Source organism: Oreochromis aureus, linkage group 6, assembly GCF_013358895.1.
Source record: "Oreochromis aureus strain Israel breed Guangdong linkage group 6, ZZ_aureus, whole genome shotgun sequence".
NCBI lineage: Eukaryota > Metazoa > Chordata > Actinopteri > Cichliformes > Cichlidae > Oreochromis > Oreochromis aureus.
The window spans coordinates 41,136,376-41,153,570 of record NC_052947.1 but is presented as its reverse complement, the minus strand read 5'-3'; the positions used below and the strand labels follow the sequence as shown (position 1 = coordinate 41,153,570).

Genomic DNA, 17,195 nt, shown 5'->3' with positions numbered 1-17,195 from the left:
GTGTTCCGCGACCAGGACGAAAACCGCATTGTTCCTCCTGTATCCGAGGTTCGACTAGCGGACGAACTCTCCTTTCCAGCACTCTGGCATAGACTTTCCCAGGAGGCTGAGGAGTGTGATCCCCTGTAGTTGGAACACACCCTCCGGTCTCCCTTCTTAAAGATGGGGACCACCACCCGGTCTGCCAGTCCAGGGGTACTGCCCCTGATCTCCACGCAACATTGTAGAGGCGTGTCAACCAGGACAGCCCTACAACGTCCAGAGCCTTCAGGAACTCGGGCGGACCTCATCAACACCAGGGCTCTGCCACCAAGGAGTTGTTTAACTGCCTCAGTGACCTCGCCCCGGAAATTGGCGGGTCATTCCCTCATCCCCAGACTCTGCTTCCTCCTCGGAAGACGTGTCAGTGGGATTAAGGAGGTCCTCGAAGTATTCCTTCCACCGCCTGACAATTTTCTCAGTCGACGTCAGCAGTGCTCCGCCAGCACTATACACAGTGCAGGTAGAGCACCGCTTTCCCCTCCTGAGACGCCTGACGGTTTGCCAGAATCTCTTGAGGCAGTCCGAAAGTCTTTTTCCATGGCCTCTCGAACTCCTCCCACACCCGAGTTTTTTTGCTTCAGCCACTGCCCGAGCCGCATTCCGCTTGGTCTGTCGATACCTGTCGGCTGCCTCCGAGTCCCACAGGCTAACCAAGCCCGATAGGGACTCCTTCTTCAGCCTGGTGGCTCCCTTCACCTCTGGTGTCCACCATTTGGTTCGGGATTACCACCACGGCAGGTACCAACCAACCGCGGCGCAGCTCAATGCAGCAGCTTCGGGCGATGGAGACGCTGAACATGGTCCATTCGGACTCAATGTCCCCAGTCTCCCTCAGAATGCTGTTGAAGCTCTGCCGGAGGTGTGCGTTGAAGATCTCGCGGACTGGGGCCTCTGCTAGACGTTCCCAGCACACCCTCACTACGCGCTTTAGGTGCACCGGGTCTGTCCAGCGTCCTCCCCGCCACCTGATCCAACTCACCACCAGGTGGTGATCAGTTGACAGCTCAGCCCCTCTCTTTACCCGAGTGTCCAGAACATATGGTCGCAGGTCTGGTGATACGATTACAAAATCGATCATCGACCTGCGGCCTAGAGCGTCCTGGTGCCACGTGCACTTATGGCCACTCTTATGTTCGAACAAGGTATTCGTTATGGCCAAACTGTGATTTGCACAGAAGTCCAATAACAAAACACCGCTCGGATTCAGATCAGGGAGGCCGTTCCTCCCAATCACGCCCCTCCAGGTCTCGCTGTTGTTACCCACGTGAGCATTGAAGTCTCCCAGCAGGACAACAGAGTCTCCAGATGGGGCACCTTCCAGCACCCCCCACAGGGACTCTAAGAAGGCTGGGTACTCTGAACTGCCACTCGGCGCATAAGCGCAGATGACAGTCAGGACCCGTTCCCCACCCTAAGGCGCAGGGAACAAACCCTCTCATCCACCGGGAAAACCCCAACGTGCCGCAGCAAGCCGAGGGATATTAGAATACCCACCCCAGCCCGCCGCCTCTCACCAGGGGCAACTCCAGACTGAGACAGAGTCCAGCCCCTCTCCAGGAGACTGGTTCCAGAGCCCAAGCCATGCGTGAGGGTGAGCCCGACTATATCTAGCCGGTACCTCTCAACCTCACGCACTAACTCAGGCTCCTTCCCCACCAGAGAGGTGACATTCCATGTCCCTATTGCCAGTCTTGGCAGCCGGGGATCAGTCCGCCAGGGCCTCCGCTCCTTCTCTTTTAATTAAAACTGCAACTTTATTTACTCGTGTGTAGGAGTTGATGGTCTGCCACTGCCTCTATTAACTATGACTTTGGTATCTTAACCAGTTATGGTATAAATAACCAAGGCAATGTTAAAGTCTAAAGCAACATTACTAATTTTAACAAATGGGTGTGTTGGGAAATTGCAAAAACATAACATATAAAACAAAAAACTGACATTGAACCTTGTAAACAGCAGTATATTAATTGGCTCCCAATACTCCATCAATTGGTGACCACCATCCACTGTCATACACAATCTGACATTCAGACTCAACCAATCACACATTTGTTAAAAACATTTTTTTAAATTGTTCCCAAATTCTTCTTTGCATATGTAAAGCACTCTGAGCACCTCTGTGTTTGCAGAGGACATAATCTCACAGTGGGAACATCGAGGCTTGCGTGTCGTACCTGTATGAAATGCCTGTTCTCTCTTTTTTCATCTCAGGTGTGAAGCTTGATCGAGCCTAAAAATCCAGAGAGGGCAAATGAAATATTTTTTTTTAGTCACACAAACTTGTGATGTGGTGCTATTGAAGAACTAGAAATACTCACAGTTTTCATTTCCAGCTTCACCACCCTGGACAGGGTCAAATTTCCATGATAAACACTGAATGCTGCGTAGAGAGGCTCGGTGAAAGTGGTGTGGAAGGTATGAATGAGAGTTTTTTTGTCACCAGAAAGCGAATAAAAGGACAGAATGCCAGCTGGCCAGTCCAGAAACAGTCCCAGTCTCTTGCGTCTGGTCAGGAATGCTTGGACGTCGATATACGGGACCGGTATAAAAGTTTCCCTCAACCCGTGTCGGAAGGAGTAACCGTTTGAACAGTTGATACAGAAACACCAGCTCTTGTCAGTCCTGTCAATTTCTGTGTCCCAGTGTCCCTTCCTCGGTAGGCTCTTATATGCAACACCAATATACACAAATGATTCCCACTCCACCTCCCAGTAGCAGCGCCCAGTCAGAGCCTCTCGACACAGCACCTGATTCACTTGGTCAAATCTCTCTGGATGATCAGGATACGACTGCTTTTCCTGAGTGTAGCTCACTTTCCTGTCACATTCAGACAGGAGGAGGTTTTCATTCACAGTGTTGGGGTCGAATGTGAGATCACAGGCATCTATGAAGGAAATGCAGTGAGTTAAGCTTCAGCTCAGTCGATGTTATAGAGAAACTCAGTGACACTTACACTTGTTCAGAAGCTGTGGGTCGACCCAGTGCTCTTCATTGTGGTCCACACTGAGAGAAGCAGAGGTCAGGCTGTTATTATTAGTAAATAAACATGAAATAATCTAATATGATAAACACAGGTTTTTTCAATGCACTCTGACAGGAAATTATTGCTTTGAGTTAATAAAATTAGTTCATAGTGTGGTCGCAAATTTTGAAGCCATCCTGATAACCTTCTCCCACCAACGATGTGGAGATCCAAATCCAATTAAAATCAAGACACTCAAAAAGATGCTCTGTAAAAGAGTAGAATTCTTGGAACAGAGTTTAATACACTGAATCGTATGAACAGCAGGAAAAATACAGACATTTAGCAAGAGAATTACATAGCAGAAAGCAAGCAAAGCAAAACCCCGGGGTGTACAGCCTTCAGCACAGACAGCAGAGCAACACAGAGACGGACAGGAAGCAGCAGCAGGAGGAAAAGAGCTCTGGGGTTGTCCTCTGGTCCCCTAATATAGGGACCAGTATCCCCGCCCCCTGCTGCTGGCTAACTTTCCCACGCGCCCAACACAGCTGCAGGGGTCAGGTAGCGGCCAAGGTCTTGGCCAAAGGCCAGTCAGGACTCTGAGTACCCCTTGCTCTGGTTTATCACAATAGGTCATGACACGGTCAAAGGTCACACATTAATCCTAATTATTAAATCTTATACAGCAAGTGGCACAATCTTATAACATATAATACATAGGTTACATGGTTTCTCATATATAAAAACACTTCAGTGTGGGTTCAAAGTGTGTGTGTGTGTGTGTGTGTGTGTGTGTGTGTGTGTGTGTGTGTGTGTGTGTGTGTGTGTGTGATATTTTATCGTGATGTGTTCAGGATCTCTATTACAATGTTACTGTTTTGGTTGTGCTGCATGAAAGTCGTTGAGTGTGTATTAGGCAAGGTTAGTTACCGGAGAGTAAATTATGCAGGAGAACTCTCAACAGTATTAACTGCCCTGTTACTGTACCAACTTAATAAACCTCGGTGAAGCAAAAATGTCTTGTGCTTAAGACTCTACATGAAAGTTAAAATATATATGTTCAGTGCACATAGATATATAGAGTATATAGTTACATAGTTATACATATCACACAAAAATCCACCACAATAGATGGAGAGAAAACAACCTTATCAGAGATACGAAACTCAATAAAAAATGGTCAGAGGACAAGAAATGTCTTAGACCACCTGATATGAAACAACTCCTGTATGACGAAGGTGAAGCAGCACTCAGAGACATGCTCCACCCTGTGGGTTTGATCTGTGTGTAGAAGGATTCACTTCAATTCAAATTTATTTATACAGTGTCAAATCAAAATTGACTCATCACTCAAAACAGTGAATCTGGATATAATTAATTTTGCATCATTAACCGATAAAGTAATTTACCAATGATGTGCTAAGTTAACCAGAGACTTAGCCCCATCAGTTTAAATTAACTAGCTGACCTTGATAGCTGTAGAAACTAGTTTGGGACCTTAAATAGGTTGCAGTTATGTGAGTGAAGTTGCCCCCCCCCTTCTTCAAATCCAACAAAAGTGGTGTCAAATGTTTGTGATATATTAATAAGAAAACAGGGACGTTATGGTGTCACAGGGGTAGTTTTAAATATGGGTCCTGAGTTATTTAGGTGACAGGAAGCAGTTTGTGAAATTAAATGGTTGTTGCTCCTTATTTATGGAGACTGCATATGGTGTACCCCAAGCAGGGCTCCAGAGTACGACCAATTTGGTTGCAAATGCGACCCAATCCATATTGTGGCCTAAACCAATCATGAAGGTGCTGCTTAGAGTAGCTGAACGCGCCACTGAAGCACCGCAGCACCGACACCATGCTGTTGCTGTTCTATCGATTTGTGTGTCATGCACATATCTCTGCACAGACACACAGAAAGGGGAAATGACGTAGGGAATTACAACAATAATCCAATAGTGCACAGCAACACCTGCACATTCCGCCAATATGCCAATGTCCCCCTCAAAACTCCTAGGTCACAACAGTGCGACCAGCCATTCGAGCAAAACAAAAAAAAGTCTCCGCAACTCTGAAAGTCTCCGTGTGGTCAACAACAGACACACATTATGCCCATATCGTGGTCTAAACCAACCAGAGATGGTCAAGAGCTGAACCTCTCATACACTGAAAAAAAGGGATTGGCCATCGCTTGGATTTATGTAAGCATTTTGTGTGTATTCAACACAGTTGCCTCATGCTTTAAAGTTAAGTGTAGAAACTACATGATATGCAGAGAGGGTATGTTAGTTGTTCATGTCACATTTGAGTGACATGAACATCAATAATATAGCAACATCAAATCTCGCCACACCACACGTCATTTCATCTTGCGTGCTTCGGATTGTGGTTTGATCCAAAGCACGGGCAGTCGACTCTACTTTTTTCGGTATACCTGGTGAGTGACTGGAGAGCTGTCCAGGCTGTACCCTGCCTCTTACCCCAATCACTTCGGTGTTATGTCCCCCCCCGCAACCTGGATAAAGATAGGAGGATGGTAACCGTTGTAAATCCATTCAATTTTTATGTTAACCAGACTCTAGACTTTGTTGAACATTATGTAATAGAAGACAACATGTAGTATTTAAATGACCAAGTAGTATTGGGGTAAAAGTTAATGAATAGTGTTGGAATAAAATGACAAAATTGTGAAGGATTAAAATATTCCAAGAGCTCAACTTACTTCATCTAAACATGTTTCAATCATGCTTCATCAACACAAAAAGTTTATTGAATATGAATAAGTTGTGTTGATTTACGTTTCTGCCAAAACAATTGTGTGCAAGCAATGTCCACTATTGAATTAAGTAAATCCAACATGCTTTTTTTCAGTGTATGCCCAAGGTAAGATGTTCAGATCTCCAAAAGGTTGATTCTGTTCATCTGGACGTAGCGTTTTGTGGGAGAAACGTTTCGTCACTCATCCAAGTGACTTCTTCAGTCTCAGCTGACTGCAGATTTCTTATAAACAGTACATTTGCATGTTGACTGAAACCAGCCCACTGAAGGAACAATGGGCTGGGAGGTCAGTTCCTTCATCATAATTATGCCAATTCTCATACACATACGGGATCACTACAGGTTTTTGCTTAGACAGCGGTGTTGTTGATCAATGGTCATGCCTAAGACCAATCCAAAGTCCTGATCCATGTCCAACAGCATTTGAAATTGATTCATCAGGAAAGCTACTCTGCACAGGGACTCCTTGAGAGAACTTGTCTGGATTAACACAGACCTTGGAAAATGCTCTACAGAAACTCTGGAGCACAGTTTTCCCAATCCAAAACAGTTTTCACTTAGTGAATTCCCATTCATTATGCTACTTCAACGAGAGAAATTCATGCTGAAAGCAGTCATTGCATTTCAGGAGGGCCCAACACCAGAAACACTTGGGCATTATATGGCATTCTGTAAAAGGACCCCGTGCATATGATGACCTGAGAAAGGATGTAACCATAGCATCTGAAAAAACCAGCGTATGTCCTCACACTGTGCTCTGCACAAAGGAATGATGGCAACAATTCATGAAAGAAAGTCCTTTTTTATTTTGTGAATTAGATGATGGAAATGGCTTTTATTTTTCAATTATTGTATTAGACTTGAGATGCTCAGACAGTTCCAAGTATTTACCTTTTCTAACAGGAAACATGCCTACATTCTCCTGATAGTTTGTATTTTGTTACCAGCAAACAGAGTTTTTTCTCCGACAGAATGCACAGTTTGTTCTAACTGCTATATTATAACCTAGTTTAAAAATATCCGATACTATTTTGTTTCACAAATTTTTCACAGTAAAGAAAAGGCCTGGTTGAACTCAGATGACCTCTAGAAACATTTATTCATATCTTTATAATGAAATGAAAATTTTTGCAGCACAAACGTTTGACATCAACTTTGTTTGATTTTGGTAATGTGGGGGAACTGGTTGACCTTTTGACTTTTACATTTTCATTAATATCTTTAAACCAAGGTTTGATACCACTTTTGTTGGATTTTAAGAAGGTCGACATTTAGGTGGTGTTAGAGCAACATCGTAGGGATTTTTGACAAAAATTCAACTTGACTCTGTAGAAATGGCTCCTGTTAAAGGCAATGGCACCATTACAGACAACTAAGAAAGCCGAGAGTGTCTTTACATTTACATTACAAAACCAATTCAGACACTGCCAATTTAATTCCATTCAGTTTTATTAACACAACGCCAAATCACAACAACGGTTGCCTCAAGACGCTTTATATTGTAAGCTAGGCCCGACAATTTAAATTTACAATCACTACAATTTAATACATAGAGTTGCTATTTAGTTCATGTTGAGAAGGTTTAAGCAGTTCTAGCTCTGTAGTTCATTATTTTGTTTTTGATGGTCAAGATTAAAATCCTGTGTAGAAAAGGTATAAAATCAGTTAGTGTGGAATCTACACAGTGTACCAACTTGAGTGTTTCCAGTCTACATTCTGGGTCGTTCAGTCGCTCCAACAGCAGTTTCACTCCTGACACTCCAGGATGATTGTAGCTAACGTCCAGCTCTCTCAGGTGGGAGGGGTTGGACTTCAGAGCTGAGGCCAGAAAGACACACCCTTCCTGTGTGATCCCACAACATGACAGCCTGGAGAGAAAGCATTACTTATTAAACCAAGAAGCTAAAGCAACTTTTAACTTGGATTGCACATGCAAAATACAGTAATGATAAAAATAAAGTACATCCTCTTTCGTATCTATGGTTTAAAAATCGATATATAATAAAAAAAAAATTATCTGATTCTTACAATTTGGTAAAAATGCAACTTATTATACAGAGCTATTAGTTATTTAACAGTAACGACACCAAAATACAGACGAACTGTGTGAAAAAGCACAGCCTTACTGCTTTAAGGAATTAAGAGGGTCAGCCAGGTGCCGCTAATCAAATTAATTAATTGATCATCACTAAGTGTAAACATCTCTATAAGAGCAGAGGTTTTGTCAGTTTGCTGGTCTGGAACATTGAGGTGTGTGTTCATGCAATGCCAAGGAGGAAAGACATCAGCAATGATCTTAGAGAAGAAGTTTTTGCTGCTCATCAGTCTGGGAAGCGTTATAGGGAAAATTAGTAGTGGGTAAAAATCTCTTCACAGTGATGTGAGAGACTGATAAAAGCCACAGAAAAATACTTCAAGTTATTAATGCTGAAAGAGGTTCTCCAAGCTATTGAATCAAAGGGTTTACTCTGCGTTTCACCTACTGTTTCTGCTTTTTGGCTCAGTGTTCATTAAATAAAAAATGACACAGTGTAACCTGTTATGTGTTGTTCATCTGAGCTTATATTTACAGGACATAAAACTTTCTTTTAACTGTGACTATGTGAACTACATTATGAGACCAGAGGGTGTATCAGTACCTCAGTGTTTCCAGCCTACATTTTGAACTCCCAAGTCCAGCAGAGAGCAGTTGCACACCTAAATCCTGCAAGTCATTGCAACTGAGGTCAAGCTGCCTCAGCTGGGAGTTGGAGCTGAGAACTGAAGCAAACACCTGACAGCACTTATTTTTCAGGTAACAGCCAGGCATGCTGCAAAGAGAACAAAATCATCTGAACATCATATATGCAAGAGAGCAAAATGTGCAGATGGTCCCATTACTAATTGTATTTACCTGAACTGCTCCAGTCTGCAGACTGGACCGATCAAAGCAGAAGGAATCACAGTCAACAGAGTTAATTCATCAATGAAATCTTCATAGTTTTCATTTATCTTCAGCTCTCTTGTATTATATCCACTGTAATCCTTTGGATGACTGTACATGCAGTTAGTCAAGTCCAGGACCTTCAGAGGTGATTGTTTTGATTCAAGGATTGAGGCCAGAATGTGACAATTCCTAAAGTTTAGAGAAAACCCAGATAACCTGTGCAAAACATAACGGAATAACATTTTATTATATATAGCTAGGACAGTTACATTTATTTAACTAAAAGAAGTATAACTTCCAGAAACTGTTCATTAAACTGACCTCAGTGTCTCCAGCTTACAGTCCGGACTTTGCAGTACAGCAAAAAGATCATAAAGAAAACCATCACTGACGTTGGAAAAGCACACCAGATGTAACTCTCTTAAGCAAGAGTCTGCTGACTCAAGAATGGAGAGTAGCATACTTGAGTGATCACTGCTTATATGCTCACTCTTGAGTCTGTAGAATCAGAAGAAAAGTGGAAACAGCATGTCATAGTGAGTTTTGGTATTTTTGTGGGTAATGAGAAACTAAGCAGCAGAGGACACTGTGGTTGTTATAATTATGGTATGTTAGTTCATAACATGTATGTAACAACCAGTACCACTGTTTTAGTTTAAAGGACGCAAGTATCTCATCAGGACTTATTTATATGGTCCCATAGCTGACAGTGCATGTCAGAGCACACACTAAACCATGAAGCTCAAGAAATTGTCTGCAGACTTTTGAGACAGGAGTTTATCAAGTCCAAGATTTAGGGAAGGGTAAAGAAAAATGTCTGCACCATTGAATGTCCCCATAAGCACGTGACATCTGCTTATGGGGACATCTGTGAATGGAAAACATCTGAAACCACTAGGCTGGCTGCCCAGCAAATCTGAGCGATTGGAGTAGGAGGGTCTTAATCAGGGAGGTGACCAAGAACCCGATGGTCACTCTAACAGAGCTCCGACATTGCTCTATGGAGAGAGAAGAAACTACCAGAAGGACAACCATTTGTGCAGTACACCACCAAGCAGGCGTTTACTGTAGAGACCGAAGGAAAACCCATGGTGACCGCTGTAAAGTCTCTTTATGCTGGCTTTAATCTTTGCTTTGTGCTTTCTTCACACTTGAACCCGATTGAACATTTCACGAAAGATCTGAAAATGGCTATGCAGCAATACTCCCTGATGGAGCTTGAGATGTTCTGCAAAGAAAAATTGGAGAAACTGCCCAAAATTAGGTTTGGTAAGCCTGTAGCACCATACTCAAGAAGTTGCCAAAAGCTGTGAATACTTATGTACATCTTATACTTTTAATTTGGATTTTTAATAAACTTGCACAACTTCAAGCAATCTTTGCTCATTTTTATGCCATTATGGGATATTATGTGTACCATTTTGAGATGTAAAATAAATTTAGACCATTTAGGAATAAGGCTGTAATGTGATCAAATCCATCCATCCACCCATCTTCTTCTGCTTATCCAGGGCTGGGTCGTGGGTGCAGCAGCCTAAGCAGAAAACCCAGACCTCCCTCTCCCCAACCACCTCCTCCAGCTTATACGGGGGAACTCTCCTGCACTCTCCTTTCCAGCACCCTGGCATAGACTTTCTTGGGGAGGCTGAGGAGTGTGATCCCCCTATAGTTGGAACACACCCTCCGGTCCCCTTTCTTAAAGATGGGAACCAGCACTCCGGTCTGCAAATCCAAAGGTACCACCCCTGATCTCCACGCAACATTGTAGAGGCATGTAAACAAAGACAGCTCTACAACCTGCAGGGTGAACCTCATCCACTCAAGGGGCCCTGCCACTGAGTTTGCCAGAATCTCTTCAAGGCACACCACAAAAAAGAGGGTTCACGGTGGACGAGTAACATCCCATCGTCACAGAAAAAGACCTCTCTGAAAAATAGGATTGAAACCAGTTAAGGGCAGAACCCTTAATGCCTACAGCATGTTCTAGCCTCTTTAAAAGAATATTATGGTCCAACATATTGAAAGCTGAGGACATATCCAATAAAATTCAAACAGCGGGGAGACCTGAGTCAGCAATTAAAAGAAGATCATTAAAGACCCTCAGCAGAGCCGTTTTGGTACTATGGTGTGGTTTAAAGCCAGACTGAAATTTGTCACTAATATTTTTGTGTTTAAGTAGGCCTGTAGTTGCAAAAAGACAGTTTTCTCTCTATGTGAGTATGTTCAGTCATTTTGACGTTGAAGATGCCACGGAATGGGTCTGCGAGGTGTTCTAAGCACACCCTGCCAGGTCTGTCCAGTGTCCTCCCCCGCCACCTGATCCAACTCACCACCAGGTGGTGATCAACTGACAGCTCAGCCTCTCTCTTTATCTGAGTGTCCAGAACATATGGTCTGGTGATACGATTACAAAATCGATCATCGACCTACGGCCTAGAGCGTCCTGGTGCCATGTGCACTTTTGGACACTCTTATGTTTGAACGTGGTTTTCAGCCAAATGGCCAAACTGTGGCATTTGGCTGAAATTTGGCACAGAAGTCCAATAACAAAGCACTACTTGGGTTCAGATCTAGGAGGCCGTTCTTCCCAATCAAGCCCCTCCAGGTCTCGCTGTCATTGCCCACGTGAGCATTGAAGTCTCCAAGTAAGACAACAGAGTCCCCAGGTGGAGCACCCTCCAGTATTGCATTCAGGGGACTCCGAGAAGGCTGGGTACTCTGAATCGCCACTCGGCGAATAAGCGCAGACGACAGTCAGAACCTATTCACCGACCTGGAGGTGCAGGGAACAAACCCTCTCGTCCACTGGGAGAAACCCCAACATACAGGCAGCAAGCTGAGGGGATACCAAGATACCCACCCCATCTCACCACCTCTCACCAGGGGCAACTCCAGACTCAGACAGAGTCCAGCCCCACTCCAGGAGACTGGTTCCAGGATCGAAAATCTGGAACAAATTAAGCAGTGAATAATTTCGAGATGCACTGTATATATCGTTTCCACAATATTAAAATGGCAAACTTTAAATGAGATTATGTTTTTATTCCTTACCTTTACAAGTAATCACCACCTATCCATATCTAAGTAATGTTAGTGAAGCCTCAGCAACATACTGGATTGAAACTCTTGTTTCAATTTCAAACTACTTACACAGCCTTCTTGCAGTTCTTCGTTTGCTGGATAAGTTTCTCAGTCCCAATAAACGGTGTAACAGAATTTGTCAGATCAAGTTCCTCGAGCACTTCCCCTGATATCTGCATCATGGTGGACAGTACTGCACAGTCGATGGTCGAGAGTCTCGCTCCTGAATCCAGATACATTCTGATGTCATCCTGAAATCTCTCTTCCTTCAGCTCAAACTTGCAGAGGAAAAGGTTCATGTACCTCTCTCGTGGGATGTCTTCTACATGGAAATTCTTCAGGTATCCCTTCATCTCTTCTGTGGTGTCCGAGCTGCTCTTTGCCTGTGGCAGTAAACTCTGCAGCATTGTTTGATTGGACTCCAGAGAAAATCCAAGGAAGAAACACAGAAACAGATCGAACTGACCTTTCTCACTTTGCAAAGCTTTATCCACAACCTTTTTCTGCAAATCCAGAAAGCTCAGATCTGTCGGATCAACATCCAGGAAAGACTTCAAAGTACTGAAGTTGTCCGTCAGGATGCAGTGGTACATGTAGAGAGCTGCAAGAAACTCCTGAAAGCTTAAATGCACAAAGCTGAACATCTTTTTCTTATACAGGCCTCGTTCTTCCTTAAGGATCTCTGAGCAAAATCCACAAAACACTGACGCTTCATCAACATCGATGCCACTTTCTGTGAGGTCCTCTTCATAGAATATGATGTTTCCTTTCTGCAGCTGTTCAAATGCCAACTTGGACAGGTTTAAAAGCATGGCAGAGTTCTGGGCTTGAGACTTCTTCTGTTTGGACCTCTTCTTGGAGCTTTTCCCTGCATATTTCTGTCTTGTTCTTTGTGTTTGAATTAGTAAGTAATAAATGTACAGCTCTGTCATCGTTGTGATGCTGTGGCTCCTGTCATCACTCCATCCTTTCCTAAACACCTCAGCGATGATCCAGCAAAACACTGGGATATGGCCCAAGAAATAGAAGCTGATCATTCCTCTAAGACGAGACAGGATTTCTTTTGCCTGATTAGCAGTCCTGAATCTTTTCCTAAAGTATGACTCTTTTTGTTGCTCAGTGAAGCCTTGGACTTCTGTCATCTGGTCAATGTATTTAGAAGGTATCTGACTGGCAGCTGCAGGTCTGGATGTTACCCAGAGCAGAGCGCGAGGCAGCAGGTTGCCTTGGATGAGGTTGGTCAGCAGCACATCGACTGTTGATCTTTGATCTATTTCACTTATTCTCACAGCTCCATCAAAGTCCAGTGGAAATCTGCTTTCATCCAAACCATCGAAGATCAACAGCACTTGCTTGTGAACAAGCTGCTGTGTACCTTCTAGGGGTTTTATTTCAGGGTAGAAGTGAAGCAGAAGCTGCAGCAGACTGTAGTCGGCATGTCTGAGCATGTTCAGCTCTCTAAAGGGGAGCACAAAGAGGAAATCAATGTGCTGGTTAGATTTTCCTTCTGCCCAGTTTACAGCAAAGATTTGGACAGCAAATGTCTTTCCAATGCCAGCGATGCCTTTCGTCATCACTCTTTGGATTGTCTTGTCTCTTGCTGGTTGTTGCTGAACATGAATTCTTCCAGGTTTAAAGATATTCGAAAAGTTGATCCGTTGATAGAACACCTGTGAAAATGATGACTGTTGATGTGGGACATTAAAGTGATCTAGAATCTCATGTGATATGGAACCAAAATCCTGAACCTGCTGAGTGACGTAGAGTTTTGTGTAGACGCTGTCAAGTCGAGACCGACCATCCGATGTGCCCTCATTTATCCAGGTAAACTTTTCCTGGAGATGGTCTTTAAGCTTTTGTTTAACACTCTCCACGACTTTATCCTGCTCCATGTTTGCAGCTCTATCTTCTCCCCACTTCTTTCTGCTCCTGTCAGTTTATTGGTGGGATCCTCCTGAAAGGAATATAAAAATCTGAAAGCAAGAAAAAAAAAAAGAGTCCTTGAACCGATTTTATGTGGTACACGGCGCTCAAAAATCTGTCAAAAATGTTTTAGTATGACTTTGGTAAGCTACGAAGCCGCACCGCCTGATGGATTGTTGGAGCATTACAGCTACCGTAGTCAGGAGCCTCACGGAGTAATCTGGGTCCTAAACTCCACCCTTCAGGTCCCAAAGTCAAACGAACACTGCAGCATCACTGAGAGTTAAAAACTGTCTAAATTCTTTCATCTTTAATAAAATGATCAGCGTTGTTGCTTTACCAGGTGTAACAATTAAGTTTAACATCCATGAAACAGAATGTATTAAATTCAACGGAGTTAGAAGTTAGCAGGGAGTTAGCTCGCTAGCTTCCACCTAAACATGATATAGCATGTTCTGACTGAGAGATTTCTGAAACAAATTCAAACGTACAGCTCTGCTATCACTTCCAACATAAATGAAGACAGAAAACTAAACAGCAGTGACGTTTGTAGGGTTACTGAAGTTTTTTCCACTTGATAAAAGTTAACGTGAGGGTTCCTGATGGTTAGGGACAAATGCAATCGCATGGCAGGATGTTGTAAACGGACCAAACTTCAGTCAGGAGAACAACTGAGATAATCCATCCACAATACAAGGTTAGTCATTAATATACTGAAACAACATGGGAATAGAGCAGCCGCCACAGAATTCAACATTCATGAATCAATGGTACAGAAGTGGAGGAAGTGCAGTTTTTTGCTTTCCCCATATTCCAAAAGTGCTTTGTCTCTTTGCTATTACTGTCGCCTGGGATAATTTGCAGATTATGCTGTTAACAGCCGCTGCAATGCTTTCGACCAAAACAGGCGCAGCTTGATGACACCATCAACATGCGCTATCGCGGTAAAGCGGTATAGTCAGAATCTCTACCATTAGCCAAATTTATATCGTTTCAACCGTATACCGTTTATACCGCCCACCCCTACACAAACCTGTTCATGTGTCTGTTTTTCCCCACTCAGCGACACACCCGCCGGGGGTCAAACTCTGGTAATTAGTGATTCTGTTCTCAGACATGTGAAGCTAGAGACACCGGCAACTAGGACTGGGTGATATGACCCAAAATTCATATCTCGATATTTTTTTAAAGCCATAAAGTAAGAACAAACAGAGAGTTCTTAGTCAAAGCTGTGTCCCAGATGTCACACAGGTACTTTTATTAACATACAGCATAGATGTACATGAAAAAATTACTCAGAAATAAATTATGAGCATTTATTAAATAATAATGCTCCATAAATAAAAGAAAACTATGTTGTTGTTGTGCATAACAAAAAGCTCACAATTGTGCAGTCAAAATGTAAACTAAAAGATGCTGAGCATAATAACAAAGAGACCGTGTCTCTTACAGGTGCCATTTATGGTCCTTATACACACACAATACGGTAATATTACGTTGAAGCACAGTACGTATTACTCCGCGAGGCTCCTCGGTAGCCGTAATGCTCCGACAATCCATCAAGCGGTGCAGCTCTGTAGCTTAGCAAAGTCGAACTAAAACATTTTATGACAGATTGCTGAGCGCTGTGTATCCAGTGTTGGGAAGGTTACTTTTAAAATGTATTCCACTACAGAATACTGAATACATGCCCCAAAATGTATTCTGTAACGTATTCTGTTACGTTACTCAATGAGAGTAACGTATTCTGAATACTTTGGATTACTTAATATATTATCATGCCGTTTACAACTACGTGAATGTACTATTGCTGTGATTTATTACTGATACTGAAGGTCCGCGGCTCCGAACCGTAGTAAAGGGACCTCTGGCTAATACGGTGGGTTCCGTGTCAGGCTGGTAGCCGAAAACTAGCTTTACTTTGTTGTCTGGGTCAACTTTGCTTGCGGGAGACAGAGAGAGGCGTTGAAAGGCTCCAACGGAACTTATTTTTTCCGGAGGAAAACACGAACACAGTGTACAGTTGAGTCTTAATAGCTTACTTACAAATGGGCTCATCAGGCTCTCTGTTTAGCTGCAGTGGTTATTATTATATTTACATGCTTCCAGCTCCCGTTTTTGCTCCGTGACAGCTCGGACTTTTCCTTTCTCTCCCTCCCTCGCTCACAGACACATAACGTGTATGGTAGTCCATTCTCGCTGCAGCACGGACTACACTGCCCATGATGCTACATTCTTTAGGGCCATGCCTGTAGCATTCTGCCTTTTAGCTTAGCACAACAACAACAACAAAAAAGCGCTCTCTCACCCAGGAAACACGCAGAGAGAGAGCGCGTCACCCTGTAAGCATGGCAACCGTAACGCTGCCGCCTGGAACAACAGAACGTAGCTGTCAAACAAACCCAAACAGTCCTGACCCGCGACAATATGAAACAGGGAAGTACCGCCGTGTATTCCATTTATTTCAGCAAAGTAACTGTATTCTGAATACCACCTTTTTAAACGGTAACTGTAACGGAATACAGTTACTCATATTTTGTATTCTAAATACGTAACGGCGGTACATGTATTCCGTTACTCCCCAACACTGTGTGTATCACATAAAATCGGTTCGCGGTCATCAAACACAACCAGAATTCATACATAAGGCGCGCAGTCAACTTTTGAGAAAATGAAAGGATTTTAGGCGTTAGCGTGCTTAGCTCGTTAGCGCGGTTAGCTCGTTAGCGCGGTTAGCTCGTTAACACGTTGACGCCGTCCAGCCCCACGCACGGGGCGATGTGCGGTAACTCGTTAACGGACATTTGCTGTGTCCATCTTGTCGTTGCCTGTAGGTGAAGCGATGGGGGAGGAGGGGGAGTTGTGTTCAGTGAAGGAGAGAGGCGAGGCCGAGTAACGTTGCGTAAAGACAAAAGTGGACGAAAGAGAGGCAAACTTGTGGCTCCACAAGTATAATTATAACGTAACATATACTATATCGATATAAACGATATTGTCACATCTTATATCTCGCATAAAAATATATCGATATTTTTAAAAAAACTCGATATATCGCCCAGTCCTACCGGCAACCATAGTCAATTGTCTTCCAGGGGCCAGAGCAGGTGACATTGAGGGAAATTTAAAACTGCTGGCTAAGGGTAAACGTAAATACTAGGGATGCACCGATACTGATACCGGTATCTGGTATCGGCCTCGATACCACATTTTCTAAAGTACTCATACTCGTTAAAAGTCCCCCGATACCGGGGACCGATACCACGGTCTGAGACTTGTCTATGTTTGAGCGGCATGTAAGGGGTTAATCACAGGCACCGAGTGCCCGCCCCCAGGCCCCGGCTGCAGCTCAGAGCGGGGAGAAGGCAAGGCGAGACATGTCAGCCGTGTGGAACTATTTCAAAGTGAACGAAGACACGAAAACAAAGGCGGACTGCAAATTGTGCTCAGCTAAATTGTCCAGAGGAGGCTCAAAAGGTAGCGCATTTAACAC

At 43.6% G+C, this 17,195-nt stretch overlaps 1 protein-coding gene across 4 annotated transcripts in view; it reads right to left on the bottom strand.

Annotated features, from left to right (window-relative positions):
* The window catches only part of LOC116319570 (NACHT, LRR and PYD domains-containing protein 12-like), a 28,959-nt gene that overhangs the window by 6,202 nt on the left and 5,562 nt on the right, over positions 1-17,195 (bottom strand). For 2 of the 4 annotated variants that reach the window (XM_039614070.1, XM_039614071.1), the window contains 8 exons: positions 11,852-13,755; positions 9,023-9,199; positions 8,669-8,917; positions 8,415-8,585; positions 7,470-7,643; positions 2,996-3,045; positions 2,361-2,926; positions 2,217-2,272 (listed from right to left, as the gene is read on the bottom strand). In XM_039614070.1, coding sequence (XP_039470004.1) covers positions 2,217-2,272; positions 2,361-2,926; positions 2,996-3,045; positions 7,470-7,643; positions 8,415-8,585; positions 8,669-8,917; positions 9,023-9,199; positions 11,852-13,674 — 3,266 coding nt within the window. In that variant the 5' untranslated portion in view covers positions 13,675-13,755. Of the gene's footprint in view, positions 1-2,216; positions 2,273-2,360; positions 2,927-2,995; positions 3,046-7,469; positions 7,644-8,414; positions 8,586-8,668; positions 8,918-9,022; positions 9,200-11,851; positions 13,756-13,867; positions 13,906-17,195 lie in introns of those variants that run through there. The other 2 variants (XM_039614074.1, XM_039614072.1) reach the window with 2 other exon arrangements.